The sequence below is a fragment of the Urocitellus parryii genome, chromosome 7, assembly GCF_045843805.1.
Source record: "Urocitellus parryii isolate mUroPar1 chromosome 7, mUroPar1.hap1, whole genome shotgun sequence".
Lineage (NCBI taxonomy): Eukaryota > Metazoa > Chordata > Mammalia > Rodentia > Sciuridae > Urocitellus > Urocitellus parryii.
The window spans coordinates 131,203,363-131,225,993 of NC_135537.1; the positions used below are offsets into that span (position 1 = coordinate 131,203,363).

The following is a 22,631-nucleotide window of genomic DNA, read 5'->3' on the forward strand; positions in this document are numbered from 1 at the left end:
AATATATCCCCCCATGATGCAATTATATGATTCTCTGCAAGAGGCTCCCTTTATTTTTATGTATTTATTTTTCTTTATTTTCTGTGCTGGGCTCAAACCCAGGGCCAGTGGGTGCTGGGAAAGTGCTCTACCACTGAGCCACATCTCCAACCCAAGACTCACTTTAGATCTAGAGATACAAACAGGTTGAAAGCAAAGGAATAAAAAAAAATCCAGTAAGTTGTAACCCACAGAGAACAGGGGTGACTATCATAATAGGAGACACAATGGTTACTTGGGACAAAGAAGGACAGTGTATATAAAGCTTCAGTCAGCAAGCAGATCAGTTATAAATGTGTACATGTATGAAAATACATGTGAAAAGGGAGGAAATTCTGACCCATACCAATAACATGGAAGAACCACGAAGAAACTACACCAAGTGAGACCAGCCAGGGATTCCATGCCTCTGAGGTCCCTAGGAGCCATGGGGACAGGCAGTGGGTGGTGAGTACTAGGGCTAGGGTCAGGGAGGGATTAGCGTTAGTGGGATGGAGCTTCAGTCTGGGAAGATGAGGAGGTCCTGAGGTTGGGCTGTTTATTCCACTCATCACAGAGAGGTCAAGATGGTCAATTAGATGGGACATGTATTTTACCACAATACAAAGTCCTATTAAAAACAAATACACCGGAGCAGACAGAGTCTCTCTTCAGGGTCACAGGGACACTAAGCCTGCTGCATGGATATTTGCTGACCATGCTCTCACAGGTGGTACTTTCTCTGCCATCAGAGTGAGCCCCTAGCTCAGGAATGCAGCTTCCTAGGGCCAGGGTCATTGCAGCCATTGGGATCTTTCACCCAGGGCAGCCACATCTTGCCCCTCTACCACCTCTTCCTGAATATGGAGGAAAGGTTTGTTCTTGGGCTGATCCCTGAGGAATTCTTCCGATTTCTTTATCCTAAAACTGGTTTAACAGCACCCTACACGCGTGGAACTAGATTTATCTTGTTTCTATCCAAAGAAATCTATGTAGTTATCCCAGAGACCTTCTCTACCATATCAATAGTAGGGTTTACTTTTGTATGTAAAAAAATATGGTTCCTCTATTAGAGAATTTATTGATAATCTCAATGAGCAAAAAAATTGTCCAACTAGAAGAGGTGAAGCAGGCTTCCATCAAACACATCCAGGATATGATTTAGTTGGAAAAGTCACAGCAGGTGCTGGTTCAGAAGTGCCACACTTTTTTTTGAGGTCCAGATAAATAATATTGCTATGGCCTTGGAAGTTGCTTACCAGGAATGGCTACATGAAGGATACAAGGAAGCAAAGAGTCACCCGGATTATCTGTGAAAAGCCAAGGTTCGTCGTCGGAGATTAAAATGCACACACACAGATAGCAGTGACAAAGATGAAGCACTTTATTGCAACTGCTGCTAGCTTATATAGAAAGTGAGAGTCAGTTATCTTAAACCAGGAAGCTCCCGGGGCCAATCATAGTAAAGGTCAGGTCATCACCTATGGTGCACGCACATCCGCCCTGCATAAGATTCATAGGGGGTACGAACTGTTCAAGAGCCCAGAAGACAGGAGGGCCAATTAGAAGGTTTTCAAAACAACTTGTTATCCACCCACTGGCAACTTGCCAGCCTGCCATGTTGCAATAGGGGCCCCTTATCTGAAAGGCCGGGGGGAGTTCTAGCCACCCACTGGCAATTTGCCCACCGCCATGTTCGAAAGGCCCAGGGAGGGGGAGTTCTCAGGGAGACTCCCAACAATCCGTACCTCTGTGCAGAATAGGATGCATCAAGAGGGACAAGAGCACATGAGAAACTGGTGGAGAAGCACGTGGTGCAGAGCATCTCTGCACAACAGAAAAAGGAGATGATTGCCAAGTGCATTGCAGGTCTCAAGCCGCTTGCAAAGAGGGATCACGCACAGCCAGTTACATAAATGTATCTGTCCCAACTAAGACAGCTATAAACTGTTGCTGAGTAAATGGAAACTAGTTGATGTGACAAAATCTTTCTATATTGCTGTCTACTGAAATTTACCTTTCCTAACACAGAAAAGTTCAAGTTTCTTTCAGTGAGAAAGCTAAATCTGTTGGCCAGATAGTTCTCATCATATCTCTGCATTTTGAGTTGTTATCTGATCACTTTTAAAAAAAAAAGCACTTGGCTTTTATTAAAACATATGGCCTGGTGATCAATTACCAAGCTACAATTTAAATTTATAATTAATTCCATCATTGTGCAATAAAGTAGCGATTAAAACAAGAAAAAAATAAATAAACCATCACACCTTGTCTCAGTGCTGCTCCTGAATGAAGTCTCCCTGGAGTGCTCCCGTGCTGCCCCCAAACCAGTGTGGGCAGCCAAACTAACGGTCATTCGAGTGAATTTCCTAAGGTACCAAATAAAACACAGACACACAATTTACCTTTAATTCAAGCCCCAGGACGGCTCCTCTGCCCTCGGCCTCAAGCTCCCCAAATGGGAGAGTGAGTAGTGTCACAAGAGGCTGGCAAGAGAGAGAGCTAGCAAGCTCAGAAGTGGACTTTTATTGGAGAGACTCTCATTCTTTAGAAATTTCCATCCAAAAAAGGTCAAGGGGGGGCAGGTTTACAAGGACAGGTAAGGTAATTTGACCCCTGGGGCTGTAGGAAGGCACATCTACGCATGAAGACACATTTTGCTATGGGGGCAGCCGTCTAGGGCCACTTGGATGTGATCAGATCATGGGAAGTAACCGACAAAGCCTCAACCAATCAGGGAAGGAAAACTCTGGTCACACAGCACAATGGCCTCCCACACTCCAGGTCACTGTGGCCTGGATCCCAGAGACCAAGGGACCATGTGGGATGGGCAGCTGTCACTTCTTGTGTGTGTGGAGTGCCAGGCACTGGCTGCATGGGGGGAATGTGGACCCAACAGGCCACCATCGTGGTGCTCACTATTAGCAGCAGGACTGCAGGCCTACTAGATGAGAGACGGCTGGGGAGCACCCAGGGCAGGAAATGGGAAGGGCTCTCTGGGGGCAATGCCTTCTCATGAACAAAGCTCAGGCCACGCCCTCTACTCTAGGTCTGAAGTGGCCCAGGGTCTTAAGGTCCCTGAAACCTGTGCCCAGCACCTAGCTCAGCGCAGGGATCAGCAGGCCATGGAGAGTGTTTTGGGCTCATTTATTGGAAGCAGGTGGGCACATAGGGAGGGTCCACAGCTTGTGGGGACAGCAGTGGCATCATGACCTCATCTAAGATCAGCTCAGGCCTCTCTAGGGGACTGAGGCAGACACTGTGGCAGGGTTTCTTCAGGGAGCTTAGTCTCAGGGGTGAATACCAGAGCCCGACAAGGAGTATCTGGCACTGATCCTGCTTTAGATAAGAGAGCTTGGCTCCAGGGGTCCGGGGAACACAACCTTCTCAACTGCACACTGCCTGCTGGGAAGGTCCTACCCTGTGCAGCCTGGCCTGGAAGCCCCAGGGCCACGTGTGCTGGACACATGCAGCTGGAACCAAAGCCAGGCAATGGCAGCAGGTCTGGTGGCTCTGGCACCCATTCCTGTTCCAGGCTCCCTGCTGCATCCACCTTCCTACTGTGCTGCAGACAGCCCCACTCAGGTCCACAAGGCCTAGAGACATGGTCACCATCCCCTCGCCAGACAGTGACAATAAAGCATCTGACGCATTCTGTGTTTCCACAGCAGATGGTGAGTTGAGGCCCGGGGACTTCCCTAGACTCTGTGTCCCCTTCTCACTCCCACCACCCCTCATGGAGGAGTAATTGGCCAAAGCAACCACAGCAAGAGGAGCATCAGCTTCAAAGCCTTTTGTGTTAGTGTGAGGCTGGAGATTGGATCCAGGGGTGCTCTACCACTGAGCCACACCCCAGCCTTTATTTTGAAACATGGTCTCACCACGTTACTGAGATTACAGGCATGTGCCACCATGCCTGGGTTCAGTGCCTTTTAATACTAGCTTGAGCTGGACAAAAGGTCTGGTCCAGTTGCCATAATCCAGAACTGCCAGCACTTGATGCTAGAGGTCACCCCAGGAGTGACTGCACCCACCTTGGGACAGCATGGTGGACTCTACACACCATCCTGCCTCTCTTGCAAAAGAAATGCAGGAATGCATCACATTGTTTTTATACAATCAGGGGAGGGAGAAACATGTCTAAGAGGTGAGAACCCATGCTCAGATCCTCTCCTCCAGTCCCTCTGCTCAAGGGGGTGGCTGGCACCCTTCCTCATGCAGGACCAGGCCAAACTAGGGACTGACGCCAAAGCCTTCCTTCCATGTACATCACACACTTCCTTCCACCCATGCTTCTTGAGTCATCAGAGCTGAGGGGGCAGTTATGTGCCTTGGGTTTAGAAGCTAAAGTGACTTTTAGATTTTCACAATGACACCTATAGATATAGCCAATCCCTTTACATTTCAGGAGGCCCTGCATAGCCAGTCCCCTTGATGGCAACTTTCAAGCTGCTTCTGATCTTCTGTGATCACAGCTTGCTCATCTCCTATGCAGGTCTTTCTATTCCTGTTGAATACATTCCTAAAAGTAGAATTCTGAAAAATAAATGTCACCCACTTAAAATTTTAGTTACTCCTGCCAAACTGCCCTTCTAGAAGGTTGCACCGAGCTCGGGGGCTGTCTGGCCTTGGTGGAGGGTTGGAGACAACTGAGAATCACAGCTATGGCTAGTTGGGTTCTGATGGGCAACCTCTACCATCTGGGCTTCTCCCCCATGCTTTGCTGATATATTTCAGAGCAGGGATCCTAGGTCAAGACTTGGAACTCACAAGGTGCCCTCATTCTACTCTAAGTACTTTCCCATGTGATTCCTATAAAGGGGACCTCATCTCAGCCTAGTGTGCCCAAATAGGCTTCATCACCTCCCTTCTGTACACAGGCTGCAGTTGCAGGTGAGGCTAAGTGACCTGTGAGAGATCAACTCACTGGAGAACAGGAAAGGGCTGGGCTCTGGGCTCACCTCTGACCCATCTGTCCCACCAGGCACCAAACTACTGGGTTAGCTAATAACCATAGATCCTCAGGGTATGGGGACAGGGAAGAATGCTACTGAAGTTACAGTCATGAGATCCAGTGGGTATGTCAGAAAGGGAAGCAGAACGAGCTGGCATTCTCAGGGTACAAGGAGGGCCAAGGGAGCCTGGAGCCTGGTCATGGCTGTGTTTTGGGTCTTTATTGGTGCAGAGCATGAGGCCTGGAGAATGGACATGAACTTGCTGTTGGTCAGTGAAGTTTGGGCATGAAGCTTGGACCACAGGCTCCTCGATGTGGCCATGGCACAGGGATGCTGAATTCCAGGGGAGGCAGGGCATCCAGGATTATGTCAGGAACTGGGTGTGTGGGCCTAGGTCTTTCACCAATGGAAGGGAAGCCCAGGACATCATCCCTGACAAGGGCATCTATGGGGCACATGCACAGAGACCTTCCCAGAGAATATCAGCCACTCCTGGGGTTCTGCCTATAGAGCTTATGGAAACAAAGTCTAGCAGGCTTCTGGAAATCCCACACATGTGTGGAAGACACTTGCCCACTCACAGAGCCTCGCCAGAGGGCTTTCTGTAGAAGAACCTGGTACCAGGACCAGTTTCCCGAAACACCCTCTTTCTAGTTACCCATGCCCTCCCTGGTCTCCTGAGCTCTCTGTGGAGGGTGCAGGGAGCACTGTTGCTCAGTTCTGTGCAGTCAGGCAGGGCCTTATCACCCATGGCAAATCAGTTCAGCCATCCCAGAGTCACTCTGCCTGGACTCAATACAATCTCTGACTTTCACCTGAGTTGTTGTGCACTGGAACCCTGTGTCCTGACCAGCATCAGGAAGGCAGGTGCTAGCTGGAGCCTTTAGGTGGAGGCTGCTGGCACAGGAGTTTTTCTACTGCAGGCTCCAGCATCCTGGAAGATCCTTTTGCCTGCTGTCCACAATCTGGCTCTTGGAGTCTGGGGCTATCCCTCAAGTCCATTGCCCTCCACCTGTGGAACCAGGATGTCTCAGCAGAAGAGCTGGACTTCATGGCTTGCTGATACAAGCAGTGGCTCAGAATGCCTGCTGGAAGTCAAACAGGGTGGGTCCTACTTTCCATCTCTCTCAGCTCAAGGTCATCTTCTCAGAGATGCTTTGGCAACCATTCTGATGAGCCAGCTGCTCTCCAGAATAAGATCTTGTTTTATCATTGTCTTCTACACCTGGATGCTGGTGCTCTGGGTACCTCACAGACATATCTGCTAGCACATGTGTCCAGCACACAGATGCTCAGCAAGAACCCCTACTGACTGACCCCTTCCCCAGCCTCCAGCCCATATACCCTACCCCTTCTCTCAGGCACCTTTGGAATGGATCAGTCCTCTATATTGACGTTCTCTTATCCCTTCCTGTGGGGAGCCACTCCAAATGCACCACGGGGATCTGAAAGATCACTGTAGTCTGGTGTGGTAGTGCCATGACTCGTAACTCAGGCTTTTCCTTCACTCAGCTGTGGTCCCAGGAGTGGCCCTAGGAGTAGGCAGCACCCAGAGAGGTTGAGCTACACTCACCTCTTCCCTTGTAATCCTACCCCTTGCCTCATTTGAATGGCTTCCTCCCAATAAAAGGGCTCAGCACGTGCTCTTCTCTCTCTTTCCACGGACTCCTGAGGTCAGAAGAGCCATCACAAGACCCAAAGAAAAAGGCATTTCTCTGTCTCTGCGTGATGATTTCGTGCAGGCCAGTTCACCTGGAGTGACCCTGAGTGTTTAGTCGTGAAACGCAAAACCCTCCCTTTGTAGAAGCACCTGGTCTGGAACAGAGATGGAGAATTTTCTCTACAGTGTGGGGCTCTCTAGCTGAACTGGTTCTTCCTATTGCAGCCTGGGCAAGTTCCCTAATCTCCTTTCTGAGCAAAGGAGAAAAATGACCTGCCTGCCTCTCAAGGGCCTGGGTTGATCAGTCAGTATCTGCAAAGTGCTCACAGTATGAGCTGTCTACTTCTTAATTAAGGAACTGAATAGAAAACAATTATTCCCCTAGGGAAGACATTCTCCATGCAAACGCCCAGTGTGGTGACATTCAAGATGGCAGAGTAGTGGAAGCCACATTTCCAGTTGCTCTGTGACTCAGAATTCAAGCTGTGGGAAATACGGGATTTCAATAAAAATCAACATTGAACAGTCAGAGTGTCTTAGAGACTCAGAAATTAGGGTGCACTGAACAAAGAAAAAAGAGTATGTTGGAACCAGGCTAGCTGCAGCAGCCATGCTGGTTCACCACAGAGGGGAGGGAGAACACAGATAGAAATGCGATGGACAAATTTGGCACAGAAAGTCTCATAGATCAGAAAGGCAGCCCAAACTTAGCTGATCCAGAGCCTGCACAGACAGCCATCTGGTGTTTGAAAGGTGCACTGTTTCTCAACTGGCCATGGACAACTGAGGTGAGAACCATTTCAAGGAGGCCACACCGATGCTTGGTGCTGTGGAACTGGGAGACCATAGCAAACACTGTCCTGGAAAGTGCCTAACATATGGCCCAGGGTGTACCCAGCAGAATGTGAGTGAAACAGGCACAGAGGAGATTGTATCCCGGGGGGATTCAAGGAAGGGATACAGAGGGGAGTCCAACTCGCTTTCCTTTTGAGTCTGGCAGATTATGTGACCAGTGGAAGTGGGTTGGGAATCTGAACAGGTGGGTGTGAATACACTCAGGGACTCATCCCAGGAAGGCTGTGTTTGAGGGCAGCATAGCGTGTGGAAGGCCACCCCCACTAACAATGGCCCTGTAAACAGAATTCTTGGGAGGCTCCTGAGACCCAGACCCAGACTCCCAGCAGAGATTGGCAGCTGCCAGGCCCTTGGGGTGTGACCATCCATTCTTTTTTTTTTGTTATTGTTTAATTTTTAATTTGTTTTAATGAGTTATCCATGAGAGTAGAATTCATTTATGCACTATGATATATCATACATAGATGGGGTATAATTTCTCATTTTTCTGATTATACATATTGTAGAATTACATAAATCTCTCTCTCTCTCTCTCTCTCTCTCTCTCTCACACACACACACACACACACACACACACACACACACACACGGTAATAATGTCTGTTTCATTCTACTATCCTTCCTATTCCCATATCCTGTCCCCTCTCCTCCCTTCACTCCCCTCTACCTAATCTAAGGTAACTATTCTTCCCTAGTGTTCCCCCACTTATTGTGAATTATCATCCGCATATCAGAGAAAACATTCAGCCCTTGGCTTTTTGGGATTGGCTTATTTCACTTATCATGATATTCTCCAACTTCATCCATTTACTGGTAAATGCCATAATTTCATTTCTCTTTAAAGCTGAGTAATATTTCATTCAGTATATATACCACATTTTCTTTATCCATTCAGCTATTGAAGGACACTAGGTTGGTTCCGTAATTTAGCTTTTGTGAATTGAGCTGCTATAAACGTTAACGTGGCTGTGTCACTGTAGTATGCTGATTATAAGTCCTTTGGATATAGACTGAGGAGTGGGATAGCTGGGTCAAATGATGGTTCCATTCTGAGTTTTCTGAGGAATCTCCAACCACTGTGGTTGCACCAATTTGCAGTTTCATCAGCAATGTATGAGTGTACTTTTTTCCCCATATCCTCACCAACATTTATTGTTGCCATAGAGAACTCAAACTTGACACCAAGAAAACAACCCAAAAATTAAATGGGCTAAGGAACTGAACAGAGGAAGAAATACAATCAATCAATAAATATGTGAAAAAAGTGTTCATAATTTCTAGCAACTAGAGAAATGCAAATCAAAACTACTCTAAGATTTCTTTTTTTTTTTTTTTTTACTCTAAGATTTCATCTCACCCCAGTCAGAATGGCAATCATCAAGAATACAAGCAACAATAATTGCTTGTGAGGATGTGATGACCATTCATTCTTGTAGATAATTTTGACCACTTCAGTGGAGACCATTCCTTCATTTTTCATTAAGAATATTCGTGTGTGTGTGTGTGTGTGTGTGTGTGTGTGTGCGCACGAGCGCATTCTTACTGTGCCGGTTGGTTTGTGGACATATATACATATACATATTTCTTTCTTTTTTCTCACTCTCAGCATTTCTTAATGTCATTTTTTTCTTGCCGTGTCTTTTGAGGGTTAACGGTTTTGTTTTATTTTGTTTTTGTTTCTTTCTCTCCTTTTGTCTCCCACTAATAGGAAATTCTTTATTCTTTATTCTTTACTTTGTTTTTCCTCCTTCTTTCTTATAATCATAACCTGATATATTTCTTTTGCATTTTCTCTGTTCACATTTTGAACATTGTGAACTCTCTTCTATCTTCCTATTAAATTTTCTTTTCTCTTAATGAACCATATTTGACCATCTTTTAGATCTAATTCAGTTATAAAACTTCTGCCCCCACCACTCATGTTGCATTATTGCTGCTGTAGATGACATAATTGACTCACCTGCTGTTTGCCTTACTGCAAAATCTAATTCTAGTTATTGTTGTTTTTGCTTTTGGCAATTTCTGACTCTGCCCTGGAAACTTCCAGAGTGACTAGGTGAGCTCTAGTCACATCACTGTGACAAGGTCCAAGCCATTGTCCTCCCACTTCTCAGCAGGTGCTTCCTACATCATTTTCTCAAGGATATGTGTTTTTTTATACTTATGGATAATATTTATTAGAACAGAAGTATATAAACCAAGAGCATCAGGAAAAGATATGTATCAGGAGGAATCCAGAGACATCGGGCACAGGCTTTTGACCATTTCCCCACCTGGGGCCATACAGGACATGCTTTCTCTTTAGCAGTAAAGTATGTGGACATGTGCAGAATGTCTCTGCACACACAGAGAAAACTGTTCAAGCTTTTGGGTCTGAGGCTTTTATTGAGAGCCAGTCACAAGAGACATCATGCTACATGACAGTCACAGCCACTGAAACTTAGGGTCCCAATGATGAAACCGGACACACATCAAGTATGCTGATGTATGTGCAAAGCAATCCTGACAGGCTGAAATGACATGGCCCATTTCTCCAGGTATATAAAACATCATGGTCAACCACTAACTTAACAACACTCAAAGGCCACATTACCAGGGGTTGGCCAAATGTCAGTCATGATTCTAGGTTTCCTTGAAGACATACAAGGATTGAACGGCAAGACCTACTCAGGAAACACTTTCCTCACACTCCACACATGCTATTTAAAACTCAACAGTGTCCCTTATATGGGGGATTGTATGCGTAAACTCTTACATGTATCAAGATCACATCTAGTCTCTGGTTGAACTGAGATTTGAATCTATGGTGGGTTTTTGCTCACTTAAGCTGTACTGCCTTCTCACTATCAGCTACTAGGGTGTTGAGTATTTACAGATCATCCAATCCATTTTTATGAGCAAAACCCCTACTTGACTATAAATTAGTCTGAGCCATCCTCCCACTCTGCTGGGGGCATATAAAGATGTCTTAGGCTCATTCATATCCAACCTCCCTATGGCCTCTGTCTTTGCAGAGCTATTTTCCCCAGGTGTGTGTCTATAAGTTCATCATGACATTTACAGGTGTTACAATGTTGCTGCTTTTGCATAAAAGTATTAAGTAGATAGTTCATGCATTGGCCGGGGGAGCATGGTGGGTCAGGCATGATAGCACACACCTGTGATCCCAGCTACTCAGAAGGTTGAGGCAGGAGGATCACAAACTTGACTCCAGCCTAGACAATTTAGTGAGACCCTGTTTCAAAATAAAAAAGAGAGTACTTGCCTAGCATGTGTGAGCCCCTGCCCTAGATTCAATACCTTGTGCAAAAAAAAAAAAAAAAAAAAAAAGCATTGTGATACCTATAGACCTGAATTTCCTATTGGTATTACCTATTTTAAAAAGAAAATTGAGGGGGCTGGGGATGTGGCTCAAGTGGTAATGCACTTGCCTGGCATGCATGGGGCCCTGGGTTCGATCCTCAGCACCACATAAAATAAAGATGTTGTGTCCATTGAAAAACTGAAAAATAAATATTAATAAATTCTCTCTCCTCTCTCTCTCTCTCTCTCTCTCTCTCTCTCTCTCTCTCTCTCTCTCTTTAAAAAAAGAAAGAAAACTGAAAAGGAATAAATTGCAAATTATTCTGGGTTAGAAAAGCCTGATCTTTTAAAAAATCCACAAATAGAAGCAAAATTTGTAATCAAATTTTAAATTATCATGACAAAATTCTAAATATGAGCAAAAGTAAGGTGAGTAATATGCTGAACTCCCATATAATCATTACTCAGATTAAACACTTATCACTACATGGCCAATCTTGTTTCAATTCGACTTTTATTCATTATCCATTTGTATCCTAAAATATAGTAGCTTTTAAAAATGCACAAACATATCAGCACTGTGGTGCACACCTGTAAACCCTCCCAGCTCAGGAAGCTGAGAAAGGAGGATCACAAGTTCAAAGCTAGCCTCAGCAAAAAAAAAAAAAAAAAAAAAAGAAAGAAAGAAAGAAAGTGAGACACTAAGCAACTCAGTGAGATGCTGTCTTTAAATAAAATGCAAAATAGATCTAGGATGTAAGGAAAAATAATAAGGGAGGCACAGAGACAAGGTGCAGAGGCAGGAAAGTGGCTGCTTACACAAGTGACCACGTTTATTTAAACCAATAGGTTACATTAGGTCATTAGTACCATAACTACATTATTAAGGTTGCTTATTCTGCAGTTACATTCACAGTTACAATATGCAATGTAAGGAGCTTTGTGCAGTTTTAAAGAAATTCCATTGTATAAAGGTACTATTACATGGACAGATTTAGGTTCAGTGAAACATTGTGTTTTTTTAACAAGAGAGTCCCTATATTCCCAGGAGCTGTGTGCCTGAGATGAAGGTCAAAGCTGATAAGAGCTACTTCATGAAGGACACTGCTACAGCAGCCAGGCATCCTGTGTCTTTATACAGAAGTTTCCCAGCAGCCAAGCATTCTGAGCCTTTGCACAGAAACTTCCTAGCTACCAAGCATGCCACAATCACGAAGTTTATCAGAGTCCCCAATCCCAAACACAGAATCCCTACACTAAGGATATGGCTCAGTAGTGGAGTGCCTCTGAGTTCAATCCCTGGTACCCACCCACCCCCCCAAAAAAGTGCACAAACACTACCATTATTTCATTTACAAAATAATGATAATATCTTATGTTTTTGTTAGCTTTTTTGTCACTGTCACTAAAAGACCTGACAGGAACACATAGGAAGAAAAGTTTATTTTGGTTCATGGTTGTAGAGGTTATTTCTCGGACCAGCTGACTACATTGTTCTGGGCCCACAGTGAGGCAGAATCTCATGGCGGAAGGTGTGGCAGAGGAAAGCAGCTCTGACATGGCAGTCAGAAGCAGAGAGAGCTCCTTTCACCAGAGACAAAATAGAAACCCCAAAGGCATGCCCCCAGTGACCTACCTCATCCAGGGAATCCTAGCTGCCCACAGTTACTGCCTAGTTAATCCATATGAGTAGATGAATCCACTGATTAGGTCACAACTCTCATCATCTGATCATTTCATCTGTGAAAATTCTTGTATTATCTTATACTTAAGCTGTTGGGGGACATCTCATATCTAAACCATAACATTCTATCCTGGCCCCCAAAAGTTCATGCCAACTTCACGATGAAAAACACATTCAGTCAATTTCCCAGAGTCCCCAGAGTCTAAACAGTCCCAGCAATGCCCAAAAGTCCGAGTCCAAAATTTTCTTTGAGGTTCAAGGCAAACTTTTTCCCTGCAAATATGTACATTTTTCCAGAAGCAGGATCTCTAAAGTAGATGCATCAGGGCAGTTATCAAGAGCCCTGCACTTTACAGAACACCCTTTGCTTGTGGGCAAAGAAGTAAGCTCTGGGAGGCAGCCTGCTGGAGATGGGTGACTGTGCTGTCAGCTGATACACCAGAAGAGCTGGTATTATGTGCCACCGATTCTGACAGTTGAAGTAGGAGGAAGTTAGTTTTTGTAGCTATTTATGGAGTTGGTCCAATGAAAGTGCCAGCTGATGGTCTACCTATCATAGCCATCTACAACAGCTTTCTACAACACCTGGGTTTCTTTAGAAACTGTGAAGAGACACTTGGTAGATGAGAAAGGGGATCTTTTGCAAGTAACCCCCGCCACCTGCACCCTAGGTCCAGGATCTGCACAGTGCCCTGCCAGTGCCTTCTAGTCCTCAGAGCGGTGACTCCACAGGCTCCCCAGCCTGAGTGCTGGAGGACAGCGCAGGCCGGGCCAAGGAGGGGCTGTCATCAAGAGCTGGGGCTGGGTGAGGAAGGCTGAGGCTCCTGGCAGAGACAAGGGAGCAGTGTCATGCAGAGGCAAGGCAAGGGGATATGCCCGGAGCCTTGAAACAGTTTCCTGTTTCCTGAGAGGAGTGTCTGCAGAAGTCAGCTCCATATATGGTCTCGTGTGAGAAGTGGAGAAAAACTTAATTTTAGTCATAAAAGGAAGGCTTACGGGGAGGAGTGCCGCGTCCCCTCGCCAGCAAAGGAAACATGACACAGGATTCTTCCTTCAGCAGTTTATTCAGGCCTTTATTTTGACATGTCTTCTAGCTTCTACTACTACTCCTACTGCTACTTCTACTGCTACTCCTACTACTACTACTCCTGCTACGTGCCCCAGCCCTAATAAAGCAGATAAAGCCCCAATGCACAACTGCCACGTGGATCTTTCTCATAGGGTGTTTTACAGCTACGTGCCAACTCTCCCAAAATAAGGAGTTGTTTATCACAGGCCACGGTGCTTATCAGCGCCATCTTGTAATGGCGGCCACAGTACACAGAAACAGCTCACCACAGTTCCCCCTTTTTTGTTTTACTAAGACAATACAGGCGAGAGTAGAGGTCCTATCCCACTGTGCAGAAGTGACTGCATATGGTCCAGCCTTAAGGAGGGCCCTTCCCCAAACCTGAGGCCATATCAGCCGATGCCTTTTTTCGTGGGGCGGGGCGTGGACGTCCAACCTGCATGCAATAGGACATGCTCTCCTTGAGGTCCACTTCAAGGATCACTCAAGTGCAGTGCCTTGCCTCGCATCCTGTATCGTGACGATGGTAGACGAAGGGGGACAGCTGAGGCTGAACTGTGGCTGTTTAGAAATACAACAACAAGCAAGTTGGCAGCACCCTGAAAGAAAGGCACGGACAGCAGAAAGGGGGAGAAATTCGGTCGTGACATCTGCCATTGTTAGATAAAGGCCAAGACGTTCCCGTGGAATACATGTGTCTCAGGCGGAAAAACAGGAGGCCTAGTGAGCTGGCCACTTCGACATGCAGAACAAAGAATTGGGGGCTGGGCCCCCGGGGGCCAGAAATTGTAGAAATTGTCGCAGGCTTGGGAAGGGCTCCTCAGAGGGGGTGTCATAAAGATATGTGCCACAGTGGCCCTTATTCTGCCAGGAAGACACTGCATCTTTATGTCACGGTGGCTGGAGCCCTATGTGTGGGGTAAGTGTGGTCCTCTCTCAGGTTGTGGCCCATGTTGCTGTCTGCCTTTGGACAAGTGTTAATCCTGTTGTGGTTTCTCATTTGCTGAGCCTTCAGAGGCCTGCTGTTAGCCCACAGAACTAAGTGTCATTGCCATTCTAACTTGGGCTCCATCCCAGGCTCTGTTCATTAGTGTTTCTTGCTGAGACCTGTGCAGCTTTGCCTAAGCCTGCTGCAGGTTTTCTCCTGTGAATGCATGGCCCCTGCCCCTGAAGCCCACCCAAGTGACTCCACCTTGGCCAGCTCAGGTCTGAAAGGTGGAGTACTCCTCAGGCTCCTGGGCATGAAGGGGCTGCAAGCCAGTGGCCAAATGAAACCCACTGAGTTCCAATGCCCATCCTTCTGGCTGTTCACCTGTGGATGGCTCTGCAGGGCTGGTGCTCAGCACACTGACACATATCCTGACAGCTTGGCAGTGACCATCCCCCCATGAGTATTGGGAATGAAGTCAGAGAGGAGGGAGGGGGGCTCAGAGCCCTGTGGCACCACTTCTTAGCCCTGTATCCTGAGGCAAGAGTCCCTGTTTCTCTGGGCCTCCATTTCTTATTAATAAAATGGTAATGTCAGCGGTTCTTACCACGTGATTGTTCTTCCACAGTTGTGTGTCTCATTGATGCGCGTGATTTATCTTTTAAATTTTTATTTTTTATTTTTCTGGTAATAGGGATTGAGCCCAGGGGACTCTACCACTGAGCTGTACCCTCAGCCCTTTTAATTATATTTTGAGACAGACTCTCACTAAGTTGCTGAAGCTGGCCTACAACTTGCATCCTCCTGCTTCAGCCTTCCCAAGTTGCTGGGATTACAAGCCCCCAGCTAGCTGACACAGTTTTTACAGAGTGAGACTTGATTTTGATGAAGATGCTCCACACACACACACAAAGCACCCTGTAGTCTACCAAGGCAGACATGGAGACTCTGCTTTGGAAGCTTCCAACAAGTGTTTCAGGTTCTAGCAAATCTGAAGTAGCAACCCTGAAAATCCTCTGCTTCTAGGAACTAAACACATGAAGTACATGTCTGGGCTGGCCAAAAGGACAGGACACCTCCAGGATCCAGGAAGGAGGAAACTGGCTGAGGGATGGTGGGCTCAGAAGCCAACACTGCATGGAGCCTTGGGCATGGCTGCCACTTGTAAGATCCTGGCAGCCCGAGTGTTACAGGGCAGAGGACATGAACTTATGAGATACATAGGACTGGAGACTAGAATTGGAAGCACACGTGGATTCTGGATTTCCAAGATTGCAAATTCAATGAGAATATTCTCCTAAAACTTCCTACCTAGCAGCAAGAGATGAGAAGGAATGAAGGGGAAGGAAACACTTGCTCCTAAGAACCAGGACGAACGCCCTCATGTTGATTTAGGATTTATGCCATCCACACCTTAGAGGCAGTCCAAGCCACATAGTTATACATAAAATACAACTACTACTCCAGGAGGATCAGCAGGACCAGTGAGACCCAGAAGGCCTTCAGCTTCATCCCCCAAAGAACAGCCCTGGATTGTCCATGCTAAGAGATGTCACATCCAAAAATGGCATCAGCAGACAGCTCTCTCCTAAAGTCAAGATGATACATAAACCTCAATTATATAGAAAAAGTACCATGGAGAACATGGAGAAAATAAGAGGAAGGGATTACTAACTATGAAAGCCAAAAAAATCAATGGTGCTGAAAACCAAAAAAACAATAGAATTAGCATCAGTTAAGCTAAATATTCTTTGAAAAGATTAACCTAACAGGGAAAACTTCAACATGCAAAACAAGACAAAGCAGAGAAAAGGCATAAATAAAGAACACTAAGAATAGAAAAGGAGCCAAGTGAAGATCAAATGAGGGAATTCAATAATTAAGAGTGGGAAGGGGTGGACTTGTTCAGTGCATACTGTAAGCGTGCATTGAAACATCACACAAAACCCATTAATATGTAAAGCTAATGCATGCTGATCACAAAATTTAAAAAGGAAAAAATAAACAGGAACAATTAAAATGAATAAGATAAAAGAAAAAAGGTAGCCATAATTACACTCCAAGAATTTATATATTATTAAAAGTTTCTCAATACAATGAAAAGGATTGAATAGACGAGAAATCATTGAAGGAGATGAAGGACTTAGACTTACAACTTACAATCACTTGATTTCTCTCAATCTGTTTTTACTCTTATACTATGGGGAAGAAATGGTTTCTTTGTGGAAACTTCTATGGACTGAAATAGATACATGAAACACTTAGGACTGTGCTTGTTCCTCACTAAATGATGATTTTTATTTTTTTGCAAGAATATCTATTACATCCTTATAATACTAAAAAAAATGGGAAAACATTTTTAAATATTTATTAAAACACTTATTGATAAGGAAATGATTAAATAAGCCACAGAAGATATATAGGATCTAGTGTTCTGGACCTGAGATTAAAAATGAATACATTCTATTTGTAGCAAAAAGATCTCCTACATGTCTTGTTTTATGCAAAAAAAAAAGGAAATTGCAGAATAGTATATAGTGGAAGATACTATTTATGTTTCAACAAGAGACAGGGAGAGAGATTGAAGGGACAACTGGGATGGCAGTGAAGGTTGATTTGGGTGGGTAAAGGAAAATTTTTATCCTTATTTTTGAATTTTCACAATGAAAGTGGTTGGTATAATATAGGGGGTAAAATTTTAAAATTTTAAAATAACTAGATATTTACTGAAGTTTCCTGGGGAGGAGTCTGCAGGGCTGTATTACAGTACATTCAACAAAACCTCCTTAATACCCTTTCAAAGGGAAAATTCACTATAGCCAAACTATGGAGCCAGCCTAAGTGATCATCAACAGATAAATGGGTAAAGAAAATGTGGTATATATACACAATGGAGTTTTACCCAGACATAAAGAAAAAATGAAATTATATTATTTTCAGGAAAATGAATACAAACTAGGTACCATCATGTTAGGTGAAATAAGCCAAACTCAGAAGGTCAAGGTCAAGGGTCCTCTGTTTTCTCTCATTTGTGGAAGTTAGAGAGGAAAAAGCAAAAAAAAAAAAAAAAAGAGAGAGAGAGAGAGAGAGAGAGAATGGAGTGGGAATCTCATGAAAATCAAAGGGAGATCAATAAAGAAAAGCGGCTAGGGTATGGGAGGTGAGGAGGGAGGGGAGAAGTGCTGGGGGTGATATTGACCAAATTACATTGTTATATTGTGTGCATGTATGAAAAAGTAAAAATAAATCCCGTGGTTATGGACAACTCTAATGCACCAACAAAAAAATGTGGAAAAAACTCCTCAGACCTCCCCTGCTTCCCAACATTCCTCTCCACCCCTCTTTGCTGTGTCACACTCTTCTTTCCCTTTTCCACCAACAGGTAAAGTTTCCTTGCCTTACCTTGATTGTTGCCCCCAGTTTTTTTAAAGTCAAGTCTAGTTCAAGCGCTCAGGCAACACTGAATGGATTGGACTTACTGCTATGCACCCACCACTATAATCAACATGTCATATTTACTTCCGTCTAATTTTTTTATTTAACAAAAAATAAGATGTGGATAGGATCAAAATTGAGAAACTTAGATTTGGGTATTTTTACTAAAGTGCTGGTGAACCCAGACCTGTCCTTACACATCTTGGGGTGCAGCTCGGCATCTGAGCCCCCTTTTTAGAGCGCCTTTGACCTCTTTGTTGCGAAGGCTGTAGATGAATGGGTTCAAGGTCGGTGTGACCACTGCATACACCACGCTGGCCAGGCGGTCGTAACGCGCAGAGTAGGCGGATGAAGGTCGGAAATACACCGACAGGACAGAGCCAAAGAAAAGCGACACCACCACCAGGTGGGCCCCGCAGGTGGAGAAGGCACGGCGACTGCCTCCTGCAGACCGCACTTGAAGCACCGCGACTAGGATGTGCGCATAGGAAAGCGACACAAGAAGCAGAGGGGTCAGCACCACCGCCAGGCCCTCGGAGAAGATGGCAGTCTCTGCAGTGGACGTGTCTGAGGTCGCCAAGCTCAGCATCACCGTCATGTCACAAAAAAAGTGGCGCACGGGGGCACAGTGGGGGTAGGAGAGCGCGGAGATGAGCAGGGTGTGGAGCAGCGAGTGCAGGTGGGCCACCGCCCAGGACGCACCCACCAGCGCCCTGCAGCGCCAGGGTGTCATGACCGCAGTGTAGTGCAGTGGCCGGCAGACGGCCACCGCGCGGTCGTAGGACATGGCCGCCAGGAGGTAGCTCTCGGTGATGCCCAGAGCCACAAAGAAGTACATCTGGGCAAAGCATGCTTGGAAGGATATGGCCTGAGCTGGGTGGAGCAGGCTGACCAGCAGTCGGGGGACCGTGACCGTGGTAAAGCAGGCATCCACAAAGCTCAGGTGACCCAAGAAGTAATACATAGGGGAGCACAGAGCCCCATCGGACCTCACCAGTACCACCATGCTCAGGTTGCCCATGGCGCTGAGCAGATAGACGCTGAGGAAGAGCAGGAACAACACTGGATGGGCGACTGTGTCATCCATCAGGCCAAGGAGGAGGAACTCGGGGCCGGATGTGAGGTTGACCAGAGCCATGGAGTACCTGGCCAGGTGGGAATGCTGAGAAGTGAGAAGAGACAGCAGGTATAAGTTCTGAGGAACCCCAGGGGGATTTCCTGTATGTTGATGTTCCATATGTAAATTTTTTTACACGTCCGGATCACAGAGTATTTACAAAAATTTAGATTTTTGCTTGCTAAAACAGATTGAAAACCACATTGCTCACTGAATGATCCTAATTTTATGAAGAAACCACATATCACAAGGGTGTTTTAAGGTAATGATTGGAAGTCTCAAGTTTTGTTGTCATACCTGATTTTGAGTCTTCCCTTTACTAATAAGGTAGTATGTGCTCTCAGTTCCTTCTTCTTTAATGAGGAAAATACTAGTTTCTATCTTTGGACTTGGTAATGAGGATAAAGTGAATAGTAAATTTAAAATTGTTAGCACACTGCCTGACACATAATAAGTTGTATAACTTTTATCTGTCTACTCATCATTAGTCTATCATCATCATCATTATCACCTATTTAGTCAAAGAGTCAGGACCCAGGCCATATAAATACTAATCTAAATCTCTTCAAACCAGACACCTTACTGTATGTGCCATTCATTTCCACCACTCATTATGTGCTAATTCACAAATCAACCATTTTTTTTTCTGTAAAGTATCATGTAGTAAATACTTTAGGCTTGTGGGCCATACAGTTTCTGTTGTAACCACACCATTCTGATTTTTGTGGTGCAAAAGCAGTGGCCCACAATAAGTAAATGTATGGCCATGGCCATGTGTGGCCATAAAACTTTATTTACAAAACAGGTGGAAGACTGGACTTTCCCAGTCAGACATGATTTGTTGACCCCGGTATAGGATACTGTGGGAGACTGCAAGATGGAAGAGTCTCAGCTTCTACCCTCAGTTAGATCTGGAGCAACATGCTGAGTATCTTAGTATGTTTCTAATTTCATGAACCACATTGGAGTAAATTATTCTTCCTGGAGGAGCTTGGGAAGAATTTTTTAAAAAGGGGGTGAGACTTGAATCAGGCCCTGAAGAATGAATAGGAGTTTATGAAAGAGACATGCTCTGGTGTAGGAGGAGAGGGTACTCCTGAGAGTGGGAAGAGACTGTGTGGAATTGTTGGTAGAGAAGACATGGACTAGAAAGAGTAAAGCATCCACATGATGACACTGAGACCCTGGGCAAAGCTTATTCTTGCTGTTATCTCTGTGTGTAAAATTGATTGTACATAAAACTATTACATTTCTCACTTAGCCAACGACTCCAGTGATTTCAGAAATAATGCACTCATTTTGTCTCCCATTCAATTTCTTCCTTAAAACACCACAATCTCCTGTTGTTCCAAGGTCTCTACAAGTGTCCTGCTACAAAGCTGATCAGCCCACCCTTTGCCAGGAAAACTGGTCAGATCTCAGAAAATGGACCAAGTCAGTGCCTGACAAAAAAGCTCCTCCCAGGAAGAAACTACATCTCCCTGCTTTGTCCAGTGAGCTATATACAAAATGCATCTGAAAATATTTGTTGAATTAGGTTTTTTGAGGAGCAGTGAGTGATAAACAGAAATGAAGGGAGGGTAAAGAAGAGAGGATGTATCCTGCTTTCATTTTTCTGCTTCTCTGTCATTGTCAACCGTTAGCCGTCCCAGAGAAATCACCTCCTTAGTTTCTGCAAGACTTACTCATTGGCCCATCACAGAATAGGAGCATGGAAGAGCTGGACTTTGGCACCCCTCAAATCTATCCATTTTTTTTCAGTGCACTATTCTCCTTTACCCTTGACCTTGACCTTCACTTCCCAACCCCTCCTCAGGCAGCTGTGTGATGCAGCAGAAAGAGCATTGGCTGTGAAGTCACAGACACATGGGCTTTGATCCTGACTGCTGTGTAAACGTGGATCCTCCTTCATTTAATCTCCAGTCATCTCATCTAAGAAACGAGGATATTGATTCCTGCTTTACATGACTGATGTCAAGATTAAGTGAGGTAATGTATGTACAAGGAGTAGCAGAGAATGGATGCTGATAGATCTTGGTTCCTTTCCCCCTATATAGAAATCCACTGGTTTTTTTCTATGGCTTCTTGAAATGGTTCAGTCCAGTTCTGGAGGGATATAGTTATTTAGTTGTTTTTCTTAATCTCAACTAAAAAACCTAATTTTCTGCAAGAAATGACACCAATTTTGGCCTCTAGGGACAACACGTGCCAAATCTACTTTCTCTGCATTTTTTGTTTTTTGGGTTTGTTTTGTTTTGTTCGTTTTTATATAGATATCAAGGGGATCTATTCTGGGTCTACAGATATTTTCTTCAACCTGAAGATCACTGGAGCCTTAGATCCTTTCTTACAAGATCTTATTTCCGGTCCTTTTTCATTCACTCTTTGCTTTGTCAATGTTTTCTCAGCAGGAATTGGGCACAGTGTTCAAGCTGGGGTTGATCTGTGTGGAGTTCCCTGGGTCAATAAAATGGCTCAAACTCACCATTCATGCCTATTTATTGAGTGCTTGCTGGGGGAAGGCATTGTGGGCTCTGGGGCTACAGAGGTAAGGCAGCCATTGTCCTTGACCTCCAGCTGTGCACAATGGAATAAGCACTACACTGATTGTATGAACAAACTAAGGGTGATTTCCTCTGCCTGGCTGATATAGGGAAGATCTCACAGAAGAGGGGAGGATCAAATTAATTTTGGAAGAATGAATACAAGATCACTTGGGAATAGAAAGGGCAGGGCAGGTTGGGGAGAGAGAATGTGAAAGCAAAGAAAGATATTTTTTGTGTAGGGGGGAGAGTTGGAGCTAAAATGTGGCTTCTTCCTCCTTAATACTTAATGCAGAGTAGATGGAGAATGGGGTGGGAGGAAGACAGGACTCATGGTAAGAAGATAGCAGAGAAACGTTGGGTTCTCTCACCTGAAGGGCAACATGCCCTTCAGGTGAGAGAACCCAACAACTCTTCTGCAGAGTCTGTGGGCTGGTCTCTCTTCTGGCCAAAGGTCCCCAGTCTTGGGGACAGGTGTGTGACCATCCATCTTAGCCCAGAGGCTTCAGTGTGTTTCCTGTGGGCTGCGACAACGGAACTATGTAGAGAGAGGCAGACAGACAGAATTGCAGGGATTTCCTGAGCCATGCTCTTCCCACTCAGCTTACTGCCCAGACAGACTCTTTGCTGCCTTTTGGATTCTGTTCAGACTTCTCACCCTGGTGTCCAAGGCCTTCCAACATGGCTCCTGGTATTCTCTCCAGTCTTCCCCCCAACTGCTTCCATAGGCTGCTGCTCCCCCTGACCCCAGCCAGGCTGGCCTTTGTGCTGCCTCTTACAGCTTTCTCACATGCCTCCCCTGCCCTCTCTACCCTTCCTGGAATGCTTTTTCTACCTATTCCAATATCCAACTCTGGTTCTGCTTCCTCCCAGAAGCCCCGTGCCCTTTCGGGACTCTGCAGCCCCCACATCTGCCTCTCTCCTCTGTCTCTTGTAACTCTCATTGGAACTCAGCCCTCCTTTGCTGACACTAAAGTGACTTCTTCTGCTGTGATGCTCATCTTCCCACTAAATGATGAGGCTTCTGAGGACAAATGTTTAGTTATCTTTTCCCATCTGACCCT

At 45.2% G+C, this 22,631-nt stretch overlaps 1 protein-coding gene and 1 pseudogene across 1 annotated transcript; one reads left to right on the forward strand and one right to left on the reverse strand.

The window, feature by feature from the left end:
• The first annotated feature begins 790 nt into the window (after positions 1 to 790).
• On the forward strand, positions 791 to 1,934 carry LOC144256161 (ATP synthase peripheral stalk subunit b, mitochondrial pseudogene; annotated as a pseudogene).
• A 16,166-nt stretch (positions 1,935 to 18,100) lies between these two features.
• Positions 18,101 to 19,045, reverse strand: LOC144256163 (olfactory receptor 1L4-like). The gene has a single exon (XM_077801254.1). It carries the CDS (start codon positions 19,043 to 19,045, stop codon positions 18,101 to 18,103), a length of 945 nt encoding a protein of 314 aa, XP_077657380.1.
• Positions 19,046 to 22,631: the final 3,586 nt, after the last annotated feature.